This window comes from Eschscholzia californica, unplaced genomic scaffold, assembly GCF_041429995.1.
Source record: "Eschscholzia californica isolate CP2 unplaced genomic scaffold, dmEscCali1.0.p SCAF_1, whole genome shotgun sequence".
Taxonomy (NCBI): Eukaryota; Viridiplantae; Streptophyta; class Magnoliopsida; order Ranunculales; family Papaveraceae; genus Eschscholzia; species Eschscholzia californica.
In genome coordinates this window covers 53,867,657-53,887,892 of record NW_028238198.1, presented here as the reverse complement: position 1 = coordinate 53,887,892, position 20,236 = coordinate 53,867,657, and the positions used below count along the sequence as shown (strand labels likewise).

Here is a 20,236-nt window from a genome sequence, read left to right as displayed (position 1 = left end):
ATTGAGGAGGATAACTTGCTAAGAGAAAAATTGGGAAGATTGAGAAATTTAGAAGAGGTGTTTTGGCGGCAAAGAGCAAAGAAACATTGGGTGGAAGACAATGATAAAAACACTAAGTTTTTTCACTTGTCTGTACTGAATCGAAGAAGGAAAAATAACATCAATGCAATAAAGATGGCGGACCAAAGTTGGTCTTCGGATCCAAAAAAAAATTACTAACGTGTTTATTGATTACTTTTACAGGGTTTCAAGAGCGGAACAGGTTATAGAATTTCCTAATGGACTGGCGATGACAGAACAACCTCTACTGGCAACAGAAAACCATACGATTAGTCAAGCACCGTCAAAAGAGGAAATTTGGAATACAATAAAGGCGATGAAATCGGGTAAAGCTCCAGGTCCGGATGGATTTTCTACAATCTTCTACAAAAAGTGTTGGTGTACTATTGGAGATGAGGTGACAACCCAAATCAAAAATGTATTTGAATCAGGTCAGCTACAAGGTAAATGGAATCACACCTTTATAGGTTTAATCCCAAAAGTGAAGAATCCTGAAACTCCAGCTGATTTTAGACCCATCTCACTATGCAATGTTCTATACCGGATCATCACTAAAATCTTGACCAACAGATTACGAACACTATTAGGGAATTTGATTTCAGAAGTCCAAAATGCTTTCGTGCCGGGACGTCAGATTTCTGACAATATTATTGTTGCTCAAGAAATTTTTCATTCGATTGCTCATACGTCTGCAAAAGAAGGGTCGTTTGCTTTAAAGGTCGACATGGCCAAAGCATATGATAAAATAGAATGGCAGTTTCTGAGTGAGGTATTGAAAAGATATGGGATCCTGGGAAATACACACCAACTTATAATGAATTGTGTGTCTACTCCATCTTTTTCGATATTACTAAACGGACGACCAAAAGGTCATTTTTATAGTAAGCGGGGACTTAGACAAGGATGCCCACTTAGTCCGTATTTGTTTATTCTATGTTCTGAAACCCTCACAAAACTCATGATACATGCAGAAAATAGTGGACTTTATAATGGGTTGAAAGTGAATAGATATGCCCCAATTGTGAGTCATCTTATGTTATTCTTCTTTGGGAAAGCCTCGGAAGATAATGTTAATCAGCTGAAAAATATATTAGAGGTTTATGCTAATTATTCAGGACAGTCAATCAATTATCAAAAATCATCGATACAATTTAGCACGAATTGTGATCGATATTGAGAGGAGGGGGAAAGTCATAAACATATTAAGGGTGAAAGAAATGAAGGAGGATGATGTCTATTTATGGAATTATTTGCTGAAGCCCAAACACAAAATAGCATCTTATGACTTTATCATCAACAAAATTGAGAAGAAGTTAATGGGGTGGAAAAGAAACTCGCTATCGCATGCTGGCAGAACGATCTTACTCAAAAGTGAACTAGCTTCTATACCAATATACTTTCTGTCGACAAATATTGCTCCAAAAGGTGTTATTGATAAAATTGAGAGGTGCCAAAGAAATTTTTGGTGGGGACACAATACAGAAAAATCGAAGATGCACTATATTAATTGGAGGAAACTACAAGCAAAACAAAAAGATGGTGGTCTGGGCATAAGGGATATGGGAATGATTAATCAATCGATGGTGGGAAAATTAACTTGGAGGTTCTTAAACGAACCAAAGGCTTTATGGGTAAAATTATTGAAGGCGAATATCTCAAAAGCGAAGAGTTTTGGAGTTATAAGGCCAAAACGTCCACCACTTCCACATGGAAAAGCATGTTGGAGATGAGAAATTTTATTCAAAACGGCACTTGTTATTCGGTGGGAGATGGCTCAAAGATTCGGATTTGGGAAGACCCTTGGGTACCAAATTTAAGAGGGTTTAAACCAAATAAAAAAGAGGGGTATCAAGAGATTCGAAATCTTTTCCTTGTTAGGGACTTACTAACTGTTGAAAAGAATTGGAATTTGCAATTATTAACAGTGATGTTTGATGAAGTTTCTGTGAAAGCTATTAAACAAATTCTGGTGACCAAAGAAGGAGGGGACGACCAACTCGTTTGGGTACATACGACAAAAGGTAATTTCACTTGCAAATCACTATATACTTCTATTGCAAAGGAGAAACCATCTTCCTCCTCTTTTTTTACCGAGTTGCCGTTTGGCATTACTTGGAGAAGGGTCTGGACAAAGATAAATCTAGCTCCACGAGTTAAAATGTTTGTTTGGAGAGTGTTACATGATGCATTACCCACAAAGTCAAGGGCGCTTAAATACAGTCCTCAAATTTCAAAAGAGTGCTCTATGTGTAAGGAATTAGAAGAGGGCCTCGATCATGTTTTAAGAACGTGTAGGGTGGCGAGAGAAACGTGGTTGAGTTCACCTTTAAATTTGAGGGTGGAAGGAGATGAAAGGTTTCAAGACCTAATGTGTCGTTGGTTAGCTAGCAATGAAGAGGAAGAGGTGATAGAACTTCAAATATATGTAGCTTGGTTTCTTTGGAAAGCTAGAAATAAATGTGTGTTTGAAGGGGTGAAACCGAACTGCTATTCGGTCATTCGGGAAGCCCAAGCTATGCATAAAGATTTCTCTGGCTTAACTAGTTATCAAATGGTTACTGAAGACAATGAAAGTGATGGGGCTCAAAAGTTTTGGATTCCACCCGATAATGATCGACTCAAAATTAATTTTGATGCAGCTTTTGTTGGGGAAAGAGCTGCTTTAGCGGCAGTATGTAGAGGAAAAGACGGAGCGTTTATTTTGGCAGCTACTTCTCTTACCGAGGCTTCGTCAGCCTTGGAAGCTGAAGCAAAGGCAGCGAAGCTGGCGATGAATCTAGCTTCCCGTATTCCTGAGTATGAGTGCACAATTGAGGGAGATGCTTTGTCGGTCATTAAAGCATGCTTGTCAAACCCTGAAGATGGACCTTAGAGAATCAGACCAATAATTATGGAGATAAAAAATGAAGCTCGGAAACTTAGAAATTGTTTGTTTCTGTTTTGTCCGCGACTGGCAAATCAGGTAGCTCATTTGTTAGCTACAGATGCTTTTAATTTAAACTTAAACCAGACTACGGAGATCACTATGACTCCTGGATGTATTGTAAGTCAATTGACGAATGATAGAACAAATATTTCTCTGAGCTCGAGTAGCTAATAAATTTAGGCATTAGCCCATTTTCATAAAAAAAACAACACTATATTTAGTGAATTTTAGAAAATCAAATAAAGAACTATTATTTTCTTTTTTGTAAAATATATTTAATTAATTTTGTTAAAAATTTAGTAGGCTAAGTTTTTTTTTTTTTTGAAGTAAGTAGGCTAAGTTGTTAGAAATGAAAACTTTTCAATAGTGTTGGAACACAATTTCTATGAAGGATACAAAATGTAATAGTTCTGGATATTTCGTCAAGAAAAATGTAATAGTTCTGGAAATGATGGAGGAAAAGAAAATTAGCAGTACAAACAATAAGAATATATAAAGTCATTAGAAAAATATGAACAAAAATATAAAAATAATGTCATACGTATTTTCTACTTCATGTAAAGTGCCAGGCCCGTTGATGGGACAGTACGGTAGCCTACTTTTTTTTTGTGTCCTTTACTATCACTTATCTTTATGAATTTTTTTATTGAAAAACCCAAAAAATTGGTTCAAATATAAAATAAGGCCCACCATGTATTAATATTTTATAAAAAACCCATTTAAAAAAAAATAAATGAACATCAAGCCCAATTTCGGATCCCAATGTGCTTTTTCCCATCTCTAGGAAGCCATATATTTAGATAATTCCTCTTTTACCCTTATATATATATAACCTCTTTCCCTCTCTTTTGATTATTCAACCAAAATTTCATTTTCTCCTTTCTCTCTCTACACTAAACAGTGTAATCTCTCTCTCTCTCTACATCTTGCATTTTAATTTAACTGCTCCTTCATCTTCAAGGTACAATTATCTTCATATATCTTCATCTTTCATCTCTATTTTCGTCTTTTTGCATTCTTCAACCTTTTTTGAAAATTTCCAAAACTATTTCTTCATCTTCATCATCTTTTTGTTTTGTTAATGTCATTTAGCTTCATGTTTATGTTCATTCATTACTCTGTTTTTATTTTCACGATTATTTCTTCATAATTTTTTTTTTCTTTTAGCTTCATCATGAACACCAACATAATCTCTCTTTGTTCATAAAATTTCTTCATCAAGCAACATAATTTCAAAGTTCTAAGCAACATAATCTTTTAGCTTTAACAAGGTGAAAACCCATTACACAGTTTCTTGTTCTAATAAACCAAAAAGTACAAACTTAGATTTACTTTTCGGTTTCTCTCTTTAGAAATTACGTTTTAGCATATGTTGATGTTTAACAGACAAGTTGTCAGGTGTTTTAAGTATTTTAGAATATGTTGTTTGTTAAGGGGTTTTGTTTCAAACATTTTGGGGTTTGTTGATGATTTTTGGGTGTTTTACTTGGTAAAAAAGGTATTGTTATTCGTTAAGTATTTTGGTGGATTTTGGAGACATTTACAGTTATGTTGAAGACATTTAGGATTCTGTTTCAAACATTTTGGGTATTGTTGCTAATTTTTGGGTGTTTTACTTGGTAAAAAATCTTTTGTTCTTCGTTAAGCATTTTGAGAGTTTTTTGAGACATTTACAGTTATGTTGAAGACATATGGGGTTTTGTTTTAAACATTTTGGGTTCTGTTTCAAACATTTAAGGATTTGTTGACAACATTTTGAGTTCAGTTTCAGACATTCAGGGAAATGTTGATGATTTTTAAGTGTAAAGTTGGTAAAAAGCTTTTTTCTTCGTTTAGCATTTCGGGTGGTTTTGAAAACATTTACAGTTATGTTAAAGACATTTTGGGTTCTGTTTCAAATATTTACGATTTTGTTGTAGTTATTTTGGGTTTTGTCCCAGACATTCATGGGTTTGTTGATGAATTTTGGGTGTTTTACTGAGTAAATAAGTCTTTGTTCTTAGTTTAGCATTTTGGGGGGTTTTTGGAAACATTTTAAAATATGTTGAAGACATTTTGGGTTATGTTTCAGACATTCAGGGGAATGTTGATGATGGTTTAGGGTTTTACTTGGTAAAAAAAAATTTTGTTATTCGTTTAACATTTTGGGGGTTTTTTGAAACATTTAAAGTTATGTTGAAAACATGTTGGGTTCTGATTTAAAAATTTGCGATTTTGTTCCGGACATTTTGAAGAATGTCAACTACAATGTTGGACATGTTCATAGCATTTTATGATTAAGATAAATAAAATTTGTTCTTCAAAATATATGAGATGCAGAGACAATAAACAGTTTGTCTCAGGAATTATACAAAATATGAAGAAACAATCAATAATGTTATGAACATTCTTCAGGTGCATTTTTACATTGTTTGACACTCTTTTGGATGAATAAGAAATTTACAAAATAAGAATTAGCCATGTAAGGATCCATTCACTAAACAACATGAGTTAGAATGTTTGGAACAATATATAAAATTCATAGACAAAAAGAAGAGAATCTAAGACAAATAAGCAACATATGCAAACATTCTAATTCATGTTGGAGACATACGGAAAAATGACAACTACAATTGGGCGCGACACGATTCACAAACTAGCTTTTCTTATCATTATTTTGAGAAGTAGCAGGTGCTTTATCCGGTTCCATAGATGAAAATTCTGCAAGCGAAATGAACAAATGATTATATGCAGTAGGAATATAGGAAAATGTTCGAGACATTAAAGCGAATGTTATCAGCATTTCTAAAGAAAAATGTTTAAAACTAGTGGAAAATGTCAAAGGCATACTCATTCAGAATGAATCTCGAATATGAAGAGCAAAAATATACATTAAACAATTGATAAATATGTTTCTAACAAAAGAGAAGGTGTTCTCATTATTGAAGAAGTGTCGGTATTTTTAACAACAAAGAATGCTTAACGAAGAACAATAGTTTTTTTTACCAAGTAAAACAACAAAAAATCATCAACAAACCCTTCAATGTTTGAAACAAAATCCAAAATGTCTTCAACATAACTTCAAATTTTTCCCAAAACCCCTAAAATGCTTAACGAAGAACAAAAGTTTTTTTTACCAAGTAAAACACTAAAAAATCAACAACAAAACCCTAAATGTTTGAAACAGAATCTCAAATGTCTTCAACATAATTGTAAATGTCTCCAAAAACTCCCAAAATTCTTAACGAAGAACAATAAATTTTTTACCAAGTAGAACCCCCAAAAATCATCAACAGACCCCTAAATGTTTGAAACAAAACCCAAAATGTCTTCAACATAACTTTAAATTTTTCCCAAAACCCCCAAAATGCTTAACGGAGAACAAAAGTTTTTTTTACCAAGTACAACACCCCAAAATCAACAGACAAAACCCTAAATGTTTGAAACAGAATCCGAAATGTCTTCAACATAACTGTAAATGACTCCAAAACCCCCAAAATGCTTAAAGGAGAACAATAGTTTTTTACCAAGTAAAACACCCAATAATCATCAACAACCCCCTAAATGTTTGAAACAAAACCCAAAATGTTTTCAACATAACTTTAAATTTTTCCCAAAACCCCCAAAATGCTTAACGGAGAACAAAAGTTTTTTTTTACCAATTACAACACCCCAAAATCACCAACAAAACCCTAAATGTTTGAAACAGAATCCGAAATGTCTTCAACATAATTGTAAATGGCTCCAAAAACCCATAAAAAATGTTTAACAAAGAACAATAACTTTTTTACCAAGTAAAACACCAAAAAATCATCAACAAACTCCTAAATGTTTGAAACATGACCCAAAATGTCTTCAACATAACTTTAATTTTTTCCAAAACTCCTAAAATGCTTAACGAAGAACAAAAGTTTTTTTACCAAGTAAACACCCAAAAATCAACAACAAAACCCTAAATATTTGAAACAGAATCCCAAATGTCTTCAACATAGTTGTAAATGTCTCAAAAACTCCCAAAATGCTTAACGAAGAACAATAGTTTTTTTTACCAAGTAAAACTCCCAAAATCATCAACAAACCCCTAAATGTTTGAAACAAAACCCCTTAACGAACAACATATTCTAAAATGCTTAAAACACCTGACGATTTGTCTGTTAAACATCAACATCTGCTAAAACGTAATTTCTATGTTGAGGCAACTGTAACATGAAGATGAAGAAGACATGTGAGGGGGTAAAACCGAAATCATAATTTCTATGTTGAGGCAACTGTAACATCAACCTCTCAACTGACGCGACTTTGTAACCCATATTAGAGGATTAATGGAGAGAGTAAATGAAGAATTGAATGTGGAAATAGAGGAAATGGGCATTAGGGGAGAGGAGGAGTTGAGGCAACTGTAACATGAAGATGAAGAAGACATGTGAGGGGGTAAAACCGAAATCATAATTCTATACAATTTCTTACTCGTCTATATATAATTGACTCGAAGAAGAGGAGGGGTGTTACACTTGAGCTAATGAAGAAAAATGAGGAAAAGGAAGGAAGGGAAAATAAGGTCTTAATAAGCTTTAATAAAGGATTTTTGAGTCAACAGTCCAAAATCTGGGGGGTAAACCAAAAAAAAAAATCCACTCTTGCCCAAAAATTAGTTGCAGGTCCAAATGTCAGTTTTTTTTTTATTCCCCTCTTGCCCTTGGACGGGACATGCTGACGTTTTCCTGGAAAAAAAATGTCTGGTAAATAAATTAATTTACCAGTACACGAAAAATTCAAAGTTTCAAATTTTTTTGAAAATTTGAAATTTTGAAACGAAATTTAAAATTCTCGCCCAGCAAACCATCTCTTCCCGGTAAATAAAATAATTTCCCGTACACAAAAAATTCCAATTTTCAATTTTTTTTTTGAAATTTTCAAACGAAATCTTTTTTTCGAAATTTTCAAATTTTTTTGAAAATTTTAAATTCCCGCCCAGCAAAAGTGTCTAGTACAGAAAAAAATTTCCAGTAAATAAAATAATTTCCCGGTCACAAAATTTTTTTTTCGAAGTTTTGAAATTTTCAAACGAAATTTCAAATTCCCGCCCAAATTTGAAATTTTTTTACGAAATTTCAAATTCCCGCCCAGCAAAAATGTCTAGTACAGAAAAAATTTTCCAGTAAATAAAATAATTTCCCGAAAAAAATTTCGTTTCTCGGGAATTTTTCGGTGGCTGTTCCGTAATTTTCTGAACAGTACATATTCTGATGGACGGGTTGTCAGATTATTTTTCAGAAAAAAAATCGTTTCCCGAGAATTTTCGATGGCAATTTTGTAATTTTCGATGGCATGAACGGTAAATACTTTATTTTCTAAGGGCCCTTTACGTAATTTTGACCCCCCAAACTGACACATTGGACCTCCCTTTCATTTTTAGGCAACTTTGGGTGGGATTTTCATTTTGGCCCCCTTTTTGGACCAATGGCCCAACCACTCTTTAATAAAAGGAAGAGAAAGAGAGATGGAATGTTGAACGGATCTAGTAAAACCTAAAGGTTGATGTTAGTGCTAATTTAGGATGGATGGCTAGATTTATCTCTATGTCTGTCCTAATCAACACTTTTGAACTTGCTTTGTATAATCTATTATTCAAATGATATTTCTTTGTTTCGCTACAAAAATTCACTTTTCGACTTGCTATATATATATGTACCCAATTGTTCATTTGTTCAAAAAGTCTATTGAGGGCGAATTGGAGTCCGACTTTGGTCCGTCTTGATGACGTGGCACCTCACGTCATCAAGACAGACTATTCCGAGATTTTGTGTTTAAGTAAATAGAGATATTCAACTTAGGTCCTTCAAGAGTTTGAGTAATTGACGTGATACCCCTATGGTATTATGATGCACCCGAAAGGTTGCACACCCAAGCGGAGGTATCAAGTAGTAACCTGGCAAAGCCGGGATCGATCCAAGGATAGGAGGGTAACTCGGATATCGAGTGGTCTAGTCCATCGGTTTATGTGTCGCTAGCTTACTTAGAAAAAACGGGAAGAACAAAAGTAAAATGAGGTTTTGAATGATTGATTTAAGAAGAAATAAAGAAACAAATAAAACTACTAACACAAGCAAAGTAAATGGACGAGAGAGATTCGAGAGAAGATTCGGAGGAACGAGAGTCGGGGAACAACAAGAGAGGTGTCGAAGTCCGGGAATCCAATGCGGTGAACCTACAACTATGTACGGTCCAATCGAATGAATTGATGCAAACCTAGTATTGATTTCTAAGGTGGATGTTCATAAGCACTACGTATGTCCGGAGATAATACTTAGTCAAACAAACTTCCTAACCGATTAAAACCGAATCATCGAAAATGTCGTCTAGCCGCCTAACTATGTGAAGTGCATGACAAGACGCATGAAATTTGGATCTAGACTACGATCGATATCGATCACTTTGCCTAATCGATTAACTATGCGAAGTACTTGATAAGACACATGAAAAACGATTGAAACAAGTAATCAAAATAAGAAAACATCAATTTATTATCAAAACATTAAATCATACATAGATAATCCCAAATTCATCACATTTCATCTCATTCACGACAAACGAGAGTTAGCTAAAATGTTGAATGAATAATAAATGAAAAGAAGATGAAAATCCCCCTTTTTCGATGTGGTTCAAGGCTAGGTTCGTCGGAAAAATTGAGTAGTTAAGGTTCAGCCGATCTCCCCATAGCAAATTTCTGCATTTCCCCTTAACAGTGCATAATGGGTGTCCCTGAGCAAAAATCAGATCTCCCAATAGCGACCACCATCATCTTCTCCATTTATCACAAACCAACATTAAAGCTTCACCAAGCTTTCTATCTCTAACCAATGTTAATCAAAAACCAAATCAAACAACACGGGTAGCTAGCCAAGAGGATGGGGAGTAAAAGCCCTATGGTTCCCGGCCAAAAAAGTGGCCGGAAACCCTAGAAAATTCCGACCAAGGAGATGGAGGTTCGGCAAAAAAAAGATGGAAATCCGGCCAAGACCTTCAAGTCCCGAGCTGTTGCAAGTACATCCGAGCTTTGCGCGTCCCTTTACGACCTTGGATGCAGCTGCCCCGTGCGCCCCAAGCAAGGAGAAGAGAACCCGAGCAGCTACAACTTAAAACCGAGCTGTTGCTCGGCTGTTCCGGCCAGAACAGTGTTGTCCCGAGCTGTGCTGGTGATGAAGGCCGTCCCGTGCTCAGATTTGCTCACCCGAGTTGCTAACCTTGCTGCCTTGAAAGCTTGTTGCTCACCCAAGCTGCTACTCGGCCGGCCAAAGCTAGGTCGGCTTAGTGTGTTGGCCGGCCTATGCTTGGCCGGCCCTCCTTCTTCCTTCTCTTTTTTTCTCTCCTTCAAGCTTATTCTCTCTAACTTTCTTGATGAAGAACAAAGAAAAACTTGAAACCCTAGGCTCTCTCTCTCACTAACTTGTTGTGTCTTGTAGAAGATGACGACCAAGACCCCTTTAGACTACTTCAAACCCTTGACTTTGTCCATCATTAAAGACTCTTGACTTGGACCAAAAAGGGTGCCCATAGAATCTCTGTTATTCCCTTCCTCTTTGGGCTCTTGGGGTTGGGCTTCTTTCTAAAACATGGGGGTGCCTTCATCTTGTCTCTACATTTAGAACCAAGGGGGTGCCTTCATAGAATCCTTGTTTCAAGACCGAACCTTGGCTTCTTTCATTCACAACTTCTCTGTCCGAACTCCGTATCAACTTCCGTTTTCACGGTCGGACTCGTTATTGACTCCACTTGTTGTTTGACTTATGATTTTGAACAAAATGATCAAAATACCCCTGATGTTCTTTTCTTTCCTTTTGCCGCATAAGATGAAAGTGTGATAATTCGTTCTGTTTATTCCGAATTTAACACCAAACTCCAAATAAACAAACTAGCAATAAAAACACATAAATAATTAGAAATGAAACCCGAAAAGAGCTAACTCATCAAAGTTAAGTGACCTAAATGTGACATTTTCACGCCACATCAACATCCCCAAACTTAGAATTTGCTAGTCCTCGAGCAAACAAACAATACAAGACAATAAAGTAAACCTAGCTCACTTTCGGAGGACTCCCGGTTGCATTTAGCGTATGCAACAAGCCTTTAAACCCTTAGGGTCCGTTTGATTGAGAAAAAAAAGTTGGCAAATAGGCTAAAAAAATTTCCCATCAAAAACATGAGAAAAGACTTTTCTTACTCAATCATTTCACGCTCTCTCTCCTGCCGTAAAAACAACTCAATCTATCTCCCGCCTAAATCACTCGTTCTTCCTAAATCTTCAGATCTTTTCCAAGAATTTAAGTCTCCCTTATCACTTTCTCTCCCTCTTAATCCGTAAACCAAGGATTCAAGAGAAGGAAGATAAAATCAAGTAAGTTATACCCATCTTTACACCTTTTTTCTAGGTCTTCTTGACATAAATAATCAAAATTGATTCAGCAGTACACCCATTTTGATCAATTTGTTGGTACTTTTATGAGATTTTGATTTGTTATGATCGTACAAACTCATGAAGTTAGTAATTATTTAACCTAATTTGTGATCAGTTATGCTAGTTTTTGTCAGAGTTACTTCATGAATTTATAAGAGATTTGTGGTTTTGGTTGCTTATTAGGTGTTTGTTGGATTTACTTCGATTATTAGATGCTTGTTAGACTAAAAAGAGTTGTTGAATTTACTCAATGAATCTCTGGACCAAAAGGTGCTTATGAGATGTTTGTTAAATTTACTCAATGAATTTCTATACCAAAATTTTAGATTAAAGAGTTGTTGTAGGTACTTTTCATCTATGAGTCTAATTTGCGTAGTAATTATAAATTTGTGTCTGATTGACCTCATGTAGCCTACATTATATGGAACTTAACCATATAATCTTTTTTCTCCATGTATGATAGCTGTGATCGACGAATACAGACCAAACAAGCCATAAACCTTTTGCGGACAGCGGAAAAGGTATACAACAAGTGCGATGGACTAATGAAATGGATAGGCTCATGATTGATGTTCTAACTGAGCAACTTGCCCGTGGGAATAAAAGAGACAATGGATGGAAAGTAGTTGCATACCAAGCAATGCGTGTTAAGATAAAAGAATCAGTCGACATGAACATTACAGTAGGTAATATACAAAGCCGACTTAAGACATGGCGAACACATCATTTAGCAGTAAAAGTATTGATCGATCTTAGCGGATTCGGAATTTGTCCAGTAACTCATACACTAAAAGCCGACGATTCCGTTTGGTCTGACTATCTCAAGGTATGTTTGACATATAATCTGAATTGAATAACTTTGTTGCTTGATACCTAGTAGGACGTCATCTAAGTGTACAACAAGGCTGACCAATCCATAATGTATTGTTAAAGAAATATGTTTGAAATATACATAGATGTTGATGTTAGTTTTTTTTATAGAAAGATATTATATATTAGAACTTAGAAAACATACTAAGTATGTTTATGAGAAATCTGGCAAAAGTATCCTCAACTATATTCGCTTCCTTATATACGATAAAATATCACATGAGGACTACTTTTTTTTTTGTTGAAATCACATGAGGACTACTTCCTTTTGAAAATATCACATGTAAAGTGCTAGTTGCTGTTGCAGCTTTCCAACAAGAGTATATTTGCACTTTTAGGAGCTTGATTTGTGAAGGCTCTCTTAATGCTACTGTAAATTGCTTTTGTTTAAGAAGAAATAGTTTTCTAAATTGTGTTTTATTGTTGATAAAATATCAATCAATTCTTTTACAGACTTGTTGTTTTATAGTTGACAAAATATCAGTCATTTTGGTCGGGGTTGCTTTGGTAATCAGACCTGCTGTTTCTTTAACCATTCCATGTGATTTGAACTTCGTTTCACTTCAGAAATCATGTATAGATACACTACACTCATTTTTATGTGCAAAATATCAATATTTGCTTGAAGAAAACTAAATAGTTTCTCATGTCTATTGTTTTTTTTTATCACAGGTTCAACCACAAGCTCAAAAATACCGAAACATGAACCTAACAAACTGGGATGAGATTGTTTTACTAGTTGGCGCAGAACAAGCAACTGGGACATTTTCAATGACACCCGAACAAGCTGAAGTTGATATATCAGATGTGCCTAATACGCCTATCCATGGTCCAAGTATTGAAGAAGTGGGCATTGATGATGTTACGAATGACTAACCTACACCAACTCACTCAGATTCTCCTACTTCCCAAGTTCAAGTCGGGGAGAAAAGAAAAAGAAGCAGAAGAGACAATGTTGAAAAAGAATCATTGATGATCGAATTGACAACTTCTTTTAAGACCATTGCTAACCATATAGCTGAAAGGTATAAGAAGCCTGACCCCCAAGAATTATTGATGTCTCTACGCAAGATTTCACATATCGATGCTATCTTACGTGTGAAACTAGTTGAAGCTCTTGGGCAAAATGATACAATGACAAAAATATTTTTCATGATGGACGAGGTAGAACAACTTGAATGGTGCAAGATACGGTTTGGGTCGTAATACTTTCTAAGTATTTAGGAGTACCCAGGTATGAGATACTTTTTGTGCCAGTTTGTGGTGGAAATACAAAATATATTTTGTAGCTTTATGTGCATAGGCATATGGTCGAATACGTGTTGTTAAAATATCAAGTATTAAGCGTTTATGTAGCTTCTTGTGCACAAGACAATGTCATATGATAGGTGTGCTATTTTGATAGCATTAACTTGAAAACTACTTGAATATGAATATAAGTATTTGATCTAAATTCAGCCACTAGCAACCTCATCTTCACTGTCGTCACTCGCATCACTGCATATTCGAAGATCCATGTTAGAATCGAAGAAACACGATTTGAATAACAAATATTTAATCTTGGTACAAAATTACAACTACTAGTATGTGAATTGTTGGGGTCTTAGAAGTGACGTATTCGAAGCAATTGTGGTGGTGGTGGGGGGAGTGGTGTTTGAGTACTGGAGTTTGGAGTGGTGTTCGTGGGGTGGGAGTGTGTCACTGGGGTGGGGTTAAAACAAACTGGGAATTGTTACAAATCGAAAGAAACGGAGAAATGCAATCACGAAATCAAGAAATGCAAAAGAATAAGACTCAATTATCTTCAAATTATCTACCTTCTCATCTTTCAGAGTAACTTTGAGATTATCAGTAGTAGCTGGGAATACTGGAGATAGGCAAACCAAGGAAGGATAGTGCCCAAGTATTGAAGAAACTGTAAGGACTGAGCCATGCTTCACCGTCCATGGTGATGATGTTATCAAACTTAATAATGTTTGAAGCAGGTCAAGGATCTCACTATCTTCCATAAACTGTGAATAGAACAGTAGATAAGTTAATGAAGTTACAAAAAGAATCTGAAACCACCATAATATCAGCATACAATAAATGCCTATAACGAGTATTCTTCCTGATTTTGGAACATTTACAAATTTGAGACCTCGCTCTTTACACACATGACAGTTACACGTGGGCCTCGTTAACATGACTAAAAGTCGGAATTTCATAACTTAGACTAAAAACAATCTTATGTCAATAATTATGCTCAAAGACTAACTATATTAGTACATGAAGATCTTGACGAACCAGTACACCTTATGATAATATGGGTATTTGACGTGTGATAAGGATCCAAATACTCTTGCCACAAAACAAAATATTTTTGGTTCAATTGAAGCTGGTGGTGAGAAGTAAACTTGAGAAAATGTGTTCAAATTTCTTACTCCTACCAAACGCTCAAATTTGCATATCTCGAGAAAATTTTGAAGTCGTACCAAAAGCTAAAATTTGATCCTAGAGTAAGAAATCCATTTTCTCTTTAGTGAGTAAGAGATCGATTTTCTTACCCAAATATTTTCACGCCAATCAAACGGACCATTAGGTTACCCCTAAAGGACGAGTTTTGTCTCGTGAGAGTTTCCAGTGAATACACCCACAAAGTTATAGATTTTCAAAAGACATAAGAGTTCAACTATCGATGCAAATAAAGTGATGATCAACGAGTGAGAGACTTAAGTATGTCAAACATATGAATCAAACAAATAAACACAAAAGCATGCTAAGAATCTCCGTACTATTAGTTTCATGCTCAAATGCAAGTTTCCCATCATCATGAGTATCATCCAAGTCTAAAGTAACAAAACCTTATTTCCTATCATAGCACATTTCGCCTCGACTTTGGCCTCACGGTCATACGCTCTTAAACATGAAATCACTCAAAAACGAATCCTAATGGTTTACTCTCAAATATGAGCATGGAATAAAGTAAACTCAACACTTACAAAAATTAAATGAGGATATCAAGTTCTAAAACGAAATGATCTCTTAGGAATGGAAATAACCACTAACGGAATGGGGAAGCTCACTCACTCTTCTCACCCACTTTACCTTCTAATAGTGCCTCCTAAAGGTAAACGGATACAAGTGATGGAATGGAAGATGATGAAATCCCGAGAATGTCGACGCCTTCAATGATAAAAGAACACTCAAACAACCTTTAAACTTAACTTCTTGCAATAAATACTTTATTATCATAACACTTACACAAACACAAAATAACGCATATAAATAAATAAAAAATCTTTCTTTTTTCCTTTCTTTTTCTTTTTTCCTTTCTTTTTCACTTATCTTTTTTTTTGCACACACACCCAAACACCAAAACAAAAATACAACTAGTATTCTCAACAAATCACCTTTACTTTCACATTTTGCTTTCACATTCTTTCTTCTTTACTTTTCATGCCTTCATTCTCGGGAGTAGTTGATGAATGGATGGTGGAGTATCCGTTTCCCTAAAGTTGACACCATTATTGGATTTCATGGACTACAAGAGTAGGGTTTATTCGCTATCCTGATGTCACTCCTAGTGGCTAAGGAAGTTGAGCTCATGAGATCGTTTAAGCTCTATTGAAAGTTGCGAAGTTGAGTAGCTCTTCATTCTACTCGGAGTTAGCGCGGAAGAGTACACTCAAAGGCAATCAAAAGGCTCAGATATCTCACATGAGTTTAAGTCTCCACTAATGACTATTTTAGGTCACTTAGAAGTGTTCCTTCTTCCTTAAGATGATACTCACATGATAGCACACGAACACTAAAGGACTTAACATTCATGAAGGGACTAAGAGCATGCATAAGATTTATCGAGAAAGAGCCATATGCATCAACATACTTAAGAATACCACTAGAATCATACCAAATCTACCCAAAAAAATTTCAAATTTGGTAGAATTTGTTAAACCCTCTTGTCTTTTGAAATCTAAGTTCATGATGTCATGCGACCAAAAGGTCGTATCCCCATCCCGAAACTTAAAACTAACATTGTCCTCAATGTTCTAAGCATATGTTCACTAAAGTATAAGAGGTACAAAAAGTTAAAGAGAAGAACGGAAAGATATTACCATACCGAAGGAGATAAAAAGTGATACTACCAAGACTTATGTATTCGAGCTCCAAGTTGATGATAAGCTATCGCCATCCCCAAACTTGGACTGAACCACGTCCCAAAAGTATACAAAGTGAGAAACACTCCTAACACATCAATAAATAACATAAGAATAAAGCATAAGCATGACCATATAAAAATGACCACTCACGCGGGATCACTCGATTGCATCAAGCTATGCAACTAGCCGTTGATTCTCTCGCTTTCACAAGAGCATGAGTTATGTCTCGTGGAAGGTTTCCAGAGATGCTACCCACAAACATCAAGGTCCCACCTCTCAATAGACCAACCAATCATACAACAAAAGACGAAATATTTGGGGGTCTACCCAAAGAAAATATGTAACCAGTAAGAACCGTCTCACAACAATGTAATGGCGTTGGTACTCAGGAATCAAACTAGTCATGTTGTTATGGTCCTCTTGAGCATTAATAGTATTGCCCCTTTGAACTACCGGTGCAAGCATATATATATATATATATATATCATAAGTAGGGAATAATTGTTGAGAGAATGAGGGTTTAGGTCTATCAACTGGTTTTGGCTCAGATTTCGACTTTAAAGCCTCGTTATGTTCACCTCCTCTCTCAGAATTTGTAAGATCCTCGGGTATATCTACCTTCATAGGGGTCTCCAAGTTAGATTCTTCATCTATTTCGAGAGTGGAACTAAACGTAACACATTTAACACTAGCACTAGGTGTATTACCCTCACCTATACCCTTAGGATTTGTTGGAGTTTGAGGTTGTGAAACTCCTTTCTCGATGTCTTTCAATTTTGCTTCCATCTCTTTAAGGGTGTGCAAGGTGTTTTGGCCAATCTGAGTTTCTACCTCATAAAATGATTTCGAAGCTTCTTCAAGAGTCCTATCATGATGAGACGCATAAGTGAAACCAACTAAGGGCTCTTGAAGATTCTTATAATTATTTGTAAAGGCATCACTCCTTGAACCTATGGGCTTCATATGAGTGTCTACGACATTTGTGCATCCTAGTGAGACATCTCGACAAAGAGAAATAGTAGGGCATTCACCCGCTAGGTGTTCTCGACTTGCGCAAATGCTACAGACACTATCAATCACTAAATCACCATCATGCATATGTATAAATTCTTCCCGAGACACGTTGAAAATTTTATCATGTACTATCCCATTTTCCTTTAACAAGCATATGCCTCTTTTTGAGTTATGATTTCCTTCGGCTATATCTCAGTCACTGTTAACGGGCGTGTCCCAATCTTGGGCCTTTTCCCCTAATAGGTCGAGATACTCCGAAGCCTTATTAAGACTTTTACTCATAAACTCTCCGTTGCACATCACTTCCACGAATTCTTTCATTTTGGAGGTCAAGCCATCGTAAAAGGACCCGACGACCCTCCATGTTTTGTAATTATGATGTGAACATGAGATAAGGAGGTCTTTAAATCTCTCCCAACACCTAAAGAAGGTCTCCTCTTTGTCTTGCTCAAAGTTCATAATTTCTCTTCTTAAGGTGGTGGTTCGATGAGTGGGAAAGAACATTTTCAAAAACACCCTAGTCATTTCATCCCAACTTCTTATAGTCCTAGGCCATAAAGAATGAAACCAATAAAACAAATAAACAAGCAAAGTAAATGGACGAGAGAGATTTGGAGGAACGAGAGTCGGGGAACAACAAGAGAGGTGTCAAAGTCCGGGAATCCAATGTGGTGAACCTACAACTATGTACGGTCCAATCGAATGAATTGATGCAAACCTAGTCTTGATTTCTAAGGTGGATGTTCATAAGCACTACGTATGTCCGGAGATAATACTTAGTCAAACAAACTTCCTAAACGATTAAAACCGAATCATGAAAAATGTCGTCTGGCCGCCTAGCTATGTGAAGTGCATGACAAGACGCATGAACTTTGAATCTAGACTACGATCGATATCGATCACTTTGCCTAATCGATTAACTATGCGAAGTACTTGATAAGACACATGAAACAAGTAATCAAAATAAGAAAACATCAATTTATTATCAAAACATTAAATCATCACATAGATAATCACAAATTCATCACATTTCATCTCATTCACGACACACGAGAGTTAGCTAAAATGTTGAATGAATAATAAATGACAAGAAGAGGAAAAATCCCGCTTTTTCGATGTGGTTCAAGGCTAGCTTCGTCGGAAAAATTGAGTAGTTAAGGTTCAGCTGATCTCCCCTTAGCAAATTTCTAGATTTCCCCTTAACCGTGCATAATGGGTGTCCCTGAGCAAAAATCAGATCTCCCCATAGCGACCACCATCATCTTCTCCATTTATCACAAACCAACATTAAAGCTTCACCAAGCTTTCTCTCTCTAACCAATGTTAATCAAAAACCAAATCAAACAACATAGGTAGCTAGCCAAGAGGATGGGGAGTAAAAGCCCTACGGTTCCCGGCCAAAAAAGTGGCCAGAAACCCTAGAAAATTCCGACCAAGGAGATGGAGGTTCGACCAAAAAGATGGAAATCCGGCCAAGACCTTCAAGTCCCGAGTTGTTGCAAGTACATCCGAGCTTTGCGCGTCCCTTTACGATCTTGGATGCAGCTGTCCCGTGCGACCCGAGCAAGGAAAAGAGAACTCGAGCAGCTACAACTTAAAACCGAGCTGCTGCTCGGCTGTTCCAGCCAGAACAGTGTTGTCCCGAGCTGTGCTGGTGATGAAGGTCGTCCCGTGCTAAGATTTGCGCACCCGAGCTGCTAATCTTGCTGCTAACCTTGCTGCCTTGAAAGCTTGTTGCTCACCCTAGCTGCTACGGCCGGCCAAACCTAGGCCGGCTTAGTGTGTTGGCCGGCCCATGCTTGGCCGACCCTCCTTCTTCCTTCTTCCTTCTCTTTTTTTCTCTCCTTCAAGCTTCTTCTCTCTAACTTTCTTGATGAAGAACAAAGAAAAACTTGAAACCCTAGGCTCTCTCTCACTAACTTGTTGTGTCTTGTAGAAGATGATGACCAAGACTCCTTTAGACTACTTCAAACCCTTGACTTTGTCCATCATTAAAGACTCTTGACCTGGACCAAAAAGGGTGCCCATAGAATCTCTATTATTCCCTTCCTCTTTGGGCTCTTAGGGTTGGGCTTCTTTCTAAAACAAGGGGGTGTCTTCATCTTGTCTCTACATTTTGAACCAAGGGGGGTGCCTTCATAAAATCCTTGTTTCAAGACCGAACCTCGGCTTCTTTCATTCACAACTTCTCCGTCCAAACTCCGAATCGACTTCCTTTTTCATCGTCGGACTCGTCACTGAGTCCACTTGTTGTTTGACTTCTGATTTTGAACAAAATGACCAAAATACCTTTGGTGCTCTTTTCTTTCCTTTTGCCGCATAAGATGAAAATGTGATAATTCGCTCTCTTTATTCCGAATTTAACACCAAACTCCAAATAAACAAACTAGCAATAAAAACACATAAACAATTAGAAATAAAACCCGGAAAGAGCTAACTCATCAAAGTTAAGTGATCTAAATGTGACATTTTCACGCCACATCATATTCTCCCCATAAAAAACCGTTCAAACCATTCAATGATCAGGATCTTTTCTTGACCTAGGGCAATATATTTGAGGGTCACCTTTTGCCCTGGTTCTTTGTTTTTTTTTTGTGCCATGGTTCTTTTTTTACTATTCCCTGTTGTTGAAAGGGTTCTTTATTTACTTAACTACCAAAAATTAGAGGGTCTATTTTTCCCTTGTTTAAGTAATCTATAGCTCCAATTTCTTTTCGGGATGATTTGTTACATCTTTTCTCGGTGTCTAGACAATTTTTCATAAACTCAACCGATATAATCGATATAATT

General features: G+C 36.2%; 1 protein-coding gene across 1 annotated transcript; it reads left to right on the top strand.

Moving 5' to 3' along the window:
• Window positions 1-11,970: 11,970 nt before the first annotated feature.
• LOC147567625 (uncharacterized) lies at window positions 11,971-13,496 on the top strand. The gene is made up of 3 exons (XM_086657454.1): window positions 11,971-12,246; window positions 12,963-13,125; window positions 13,186-13,496. The coding sequence occupies exons 1-3, from the start codon at window positions 11,971-11,973 to the stop codon at window positions 13,494-13,496; spliced, it is 750 nt and encodes a 249-aa protein (XP_086513580.1).
• Window positions 13,497-20,236: the final 6,740 nt, after the last annotated feature.

Bases quoted from the DNA above. Each gene is read 5' to 3' on its own strand.
- LOC147567625 (XM_086657454.1), top strand. From the start codon at position 11,971: ATGGATAGGCTCATGATTGATGTTCTAACTGAGCAACTTGCCCGTGGG. The intron at 12,247-12,962 runs GTATGTTTGACA...TTTTTATCACAG, and splicing joins TTTGGTCTGACTATCTCAAG to GTTCAACCACAAGCTCAAAA. The intron at 13,126-13,185 runs GTATTGAAGAAG...CAACTCACTCAG, and splicing joins TACGCCTATCCATGGTCCAA to ATTCTCCTACTTCCCAAGTT.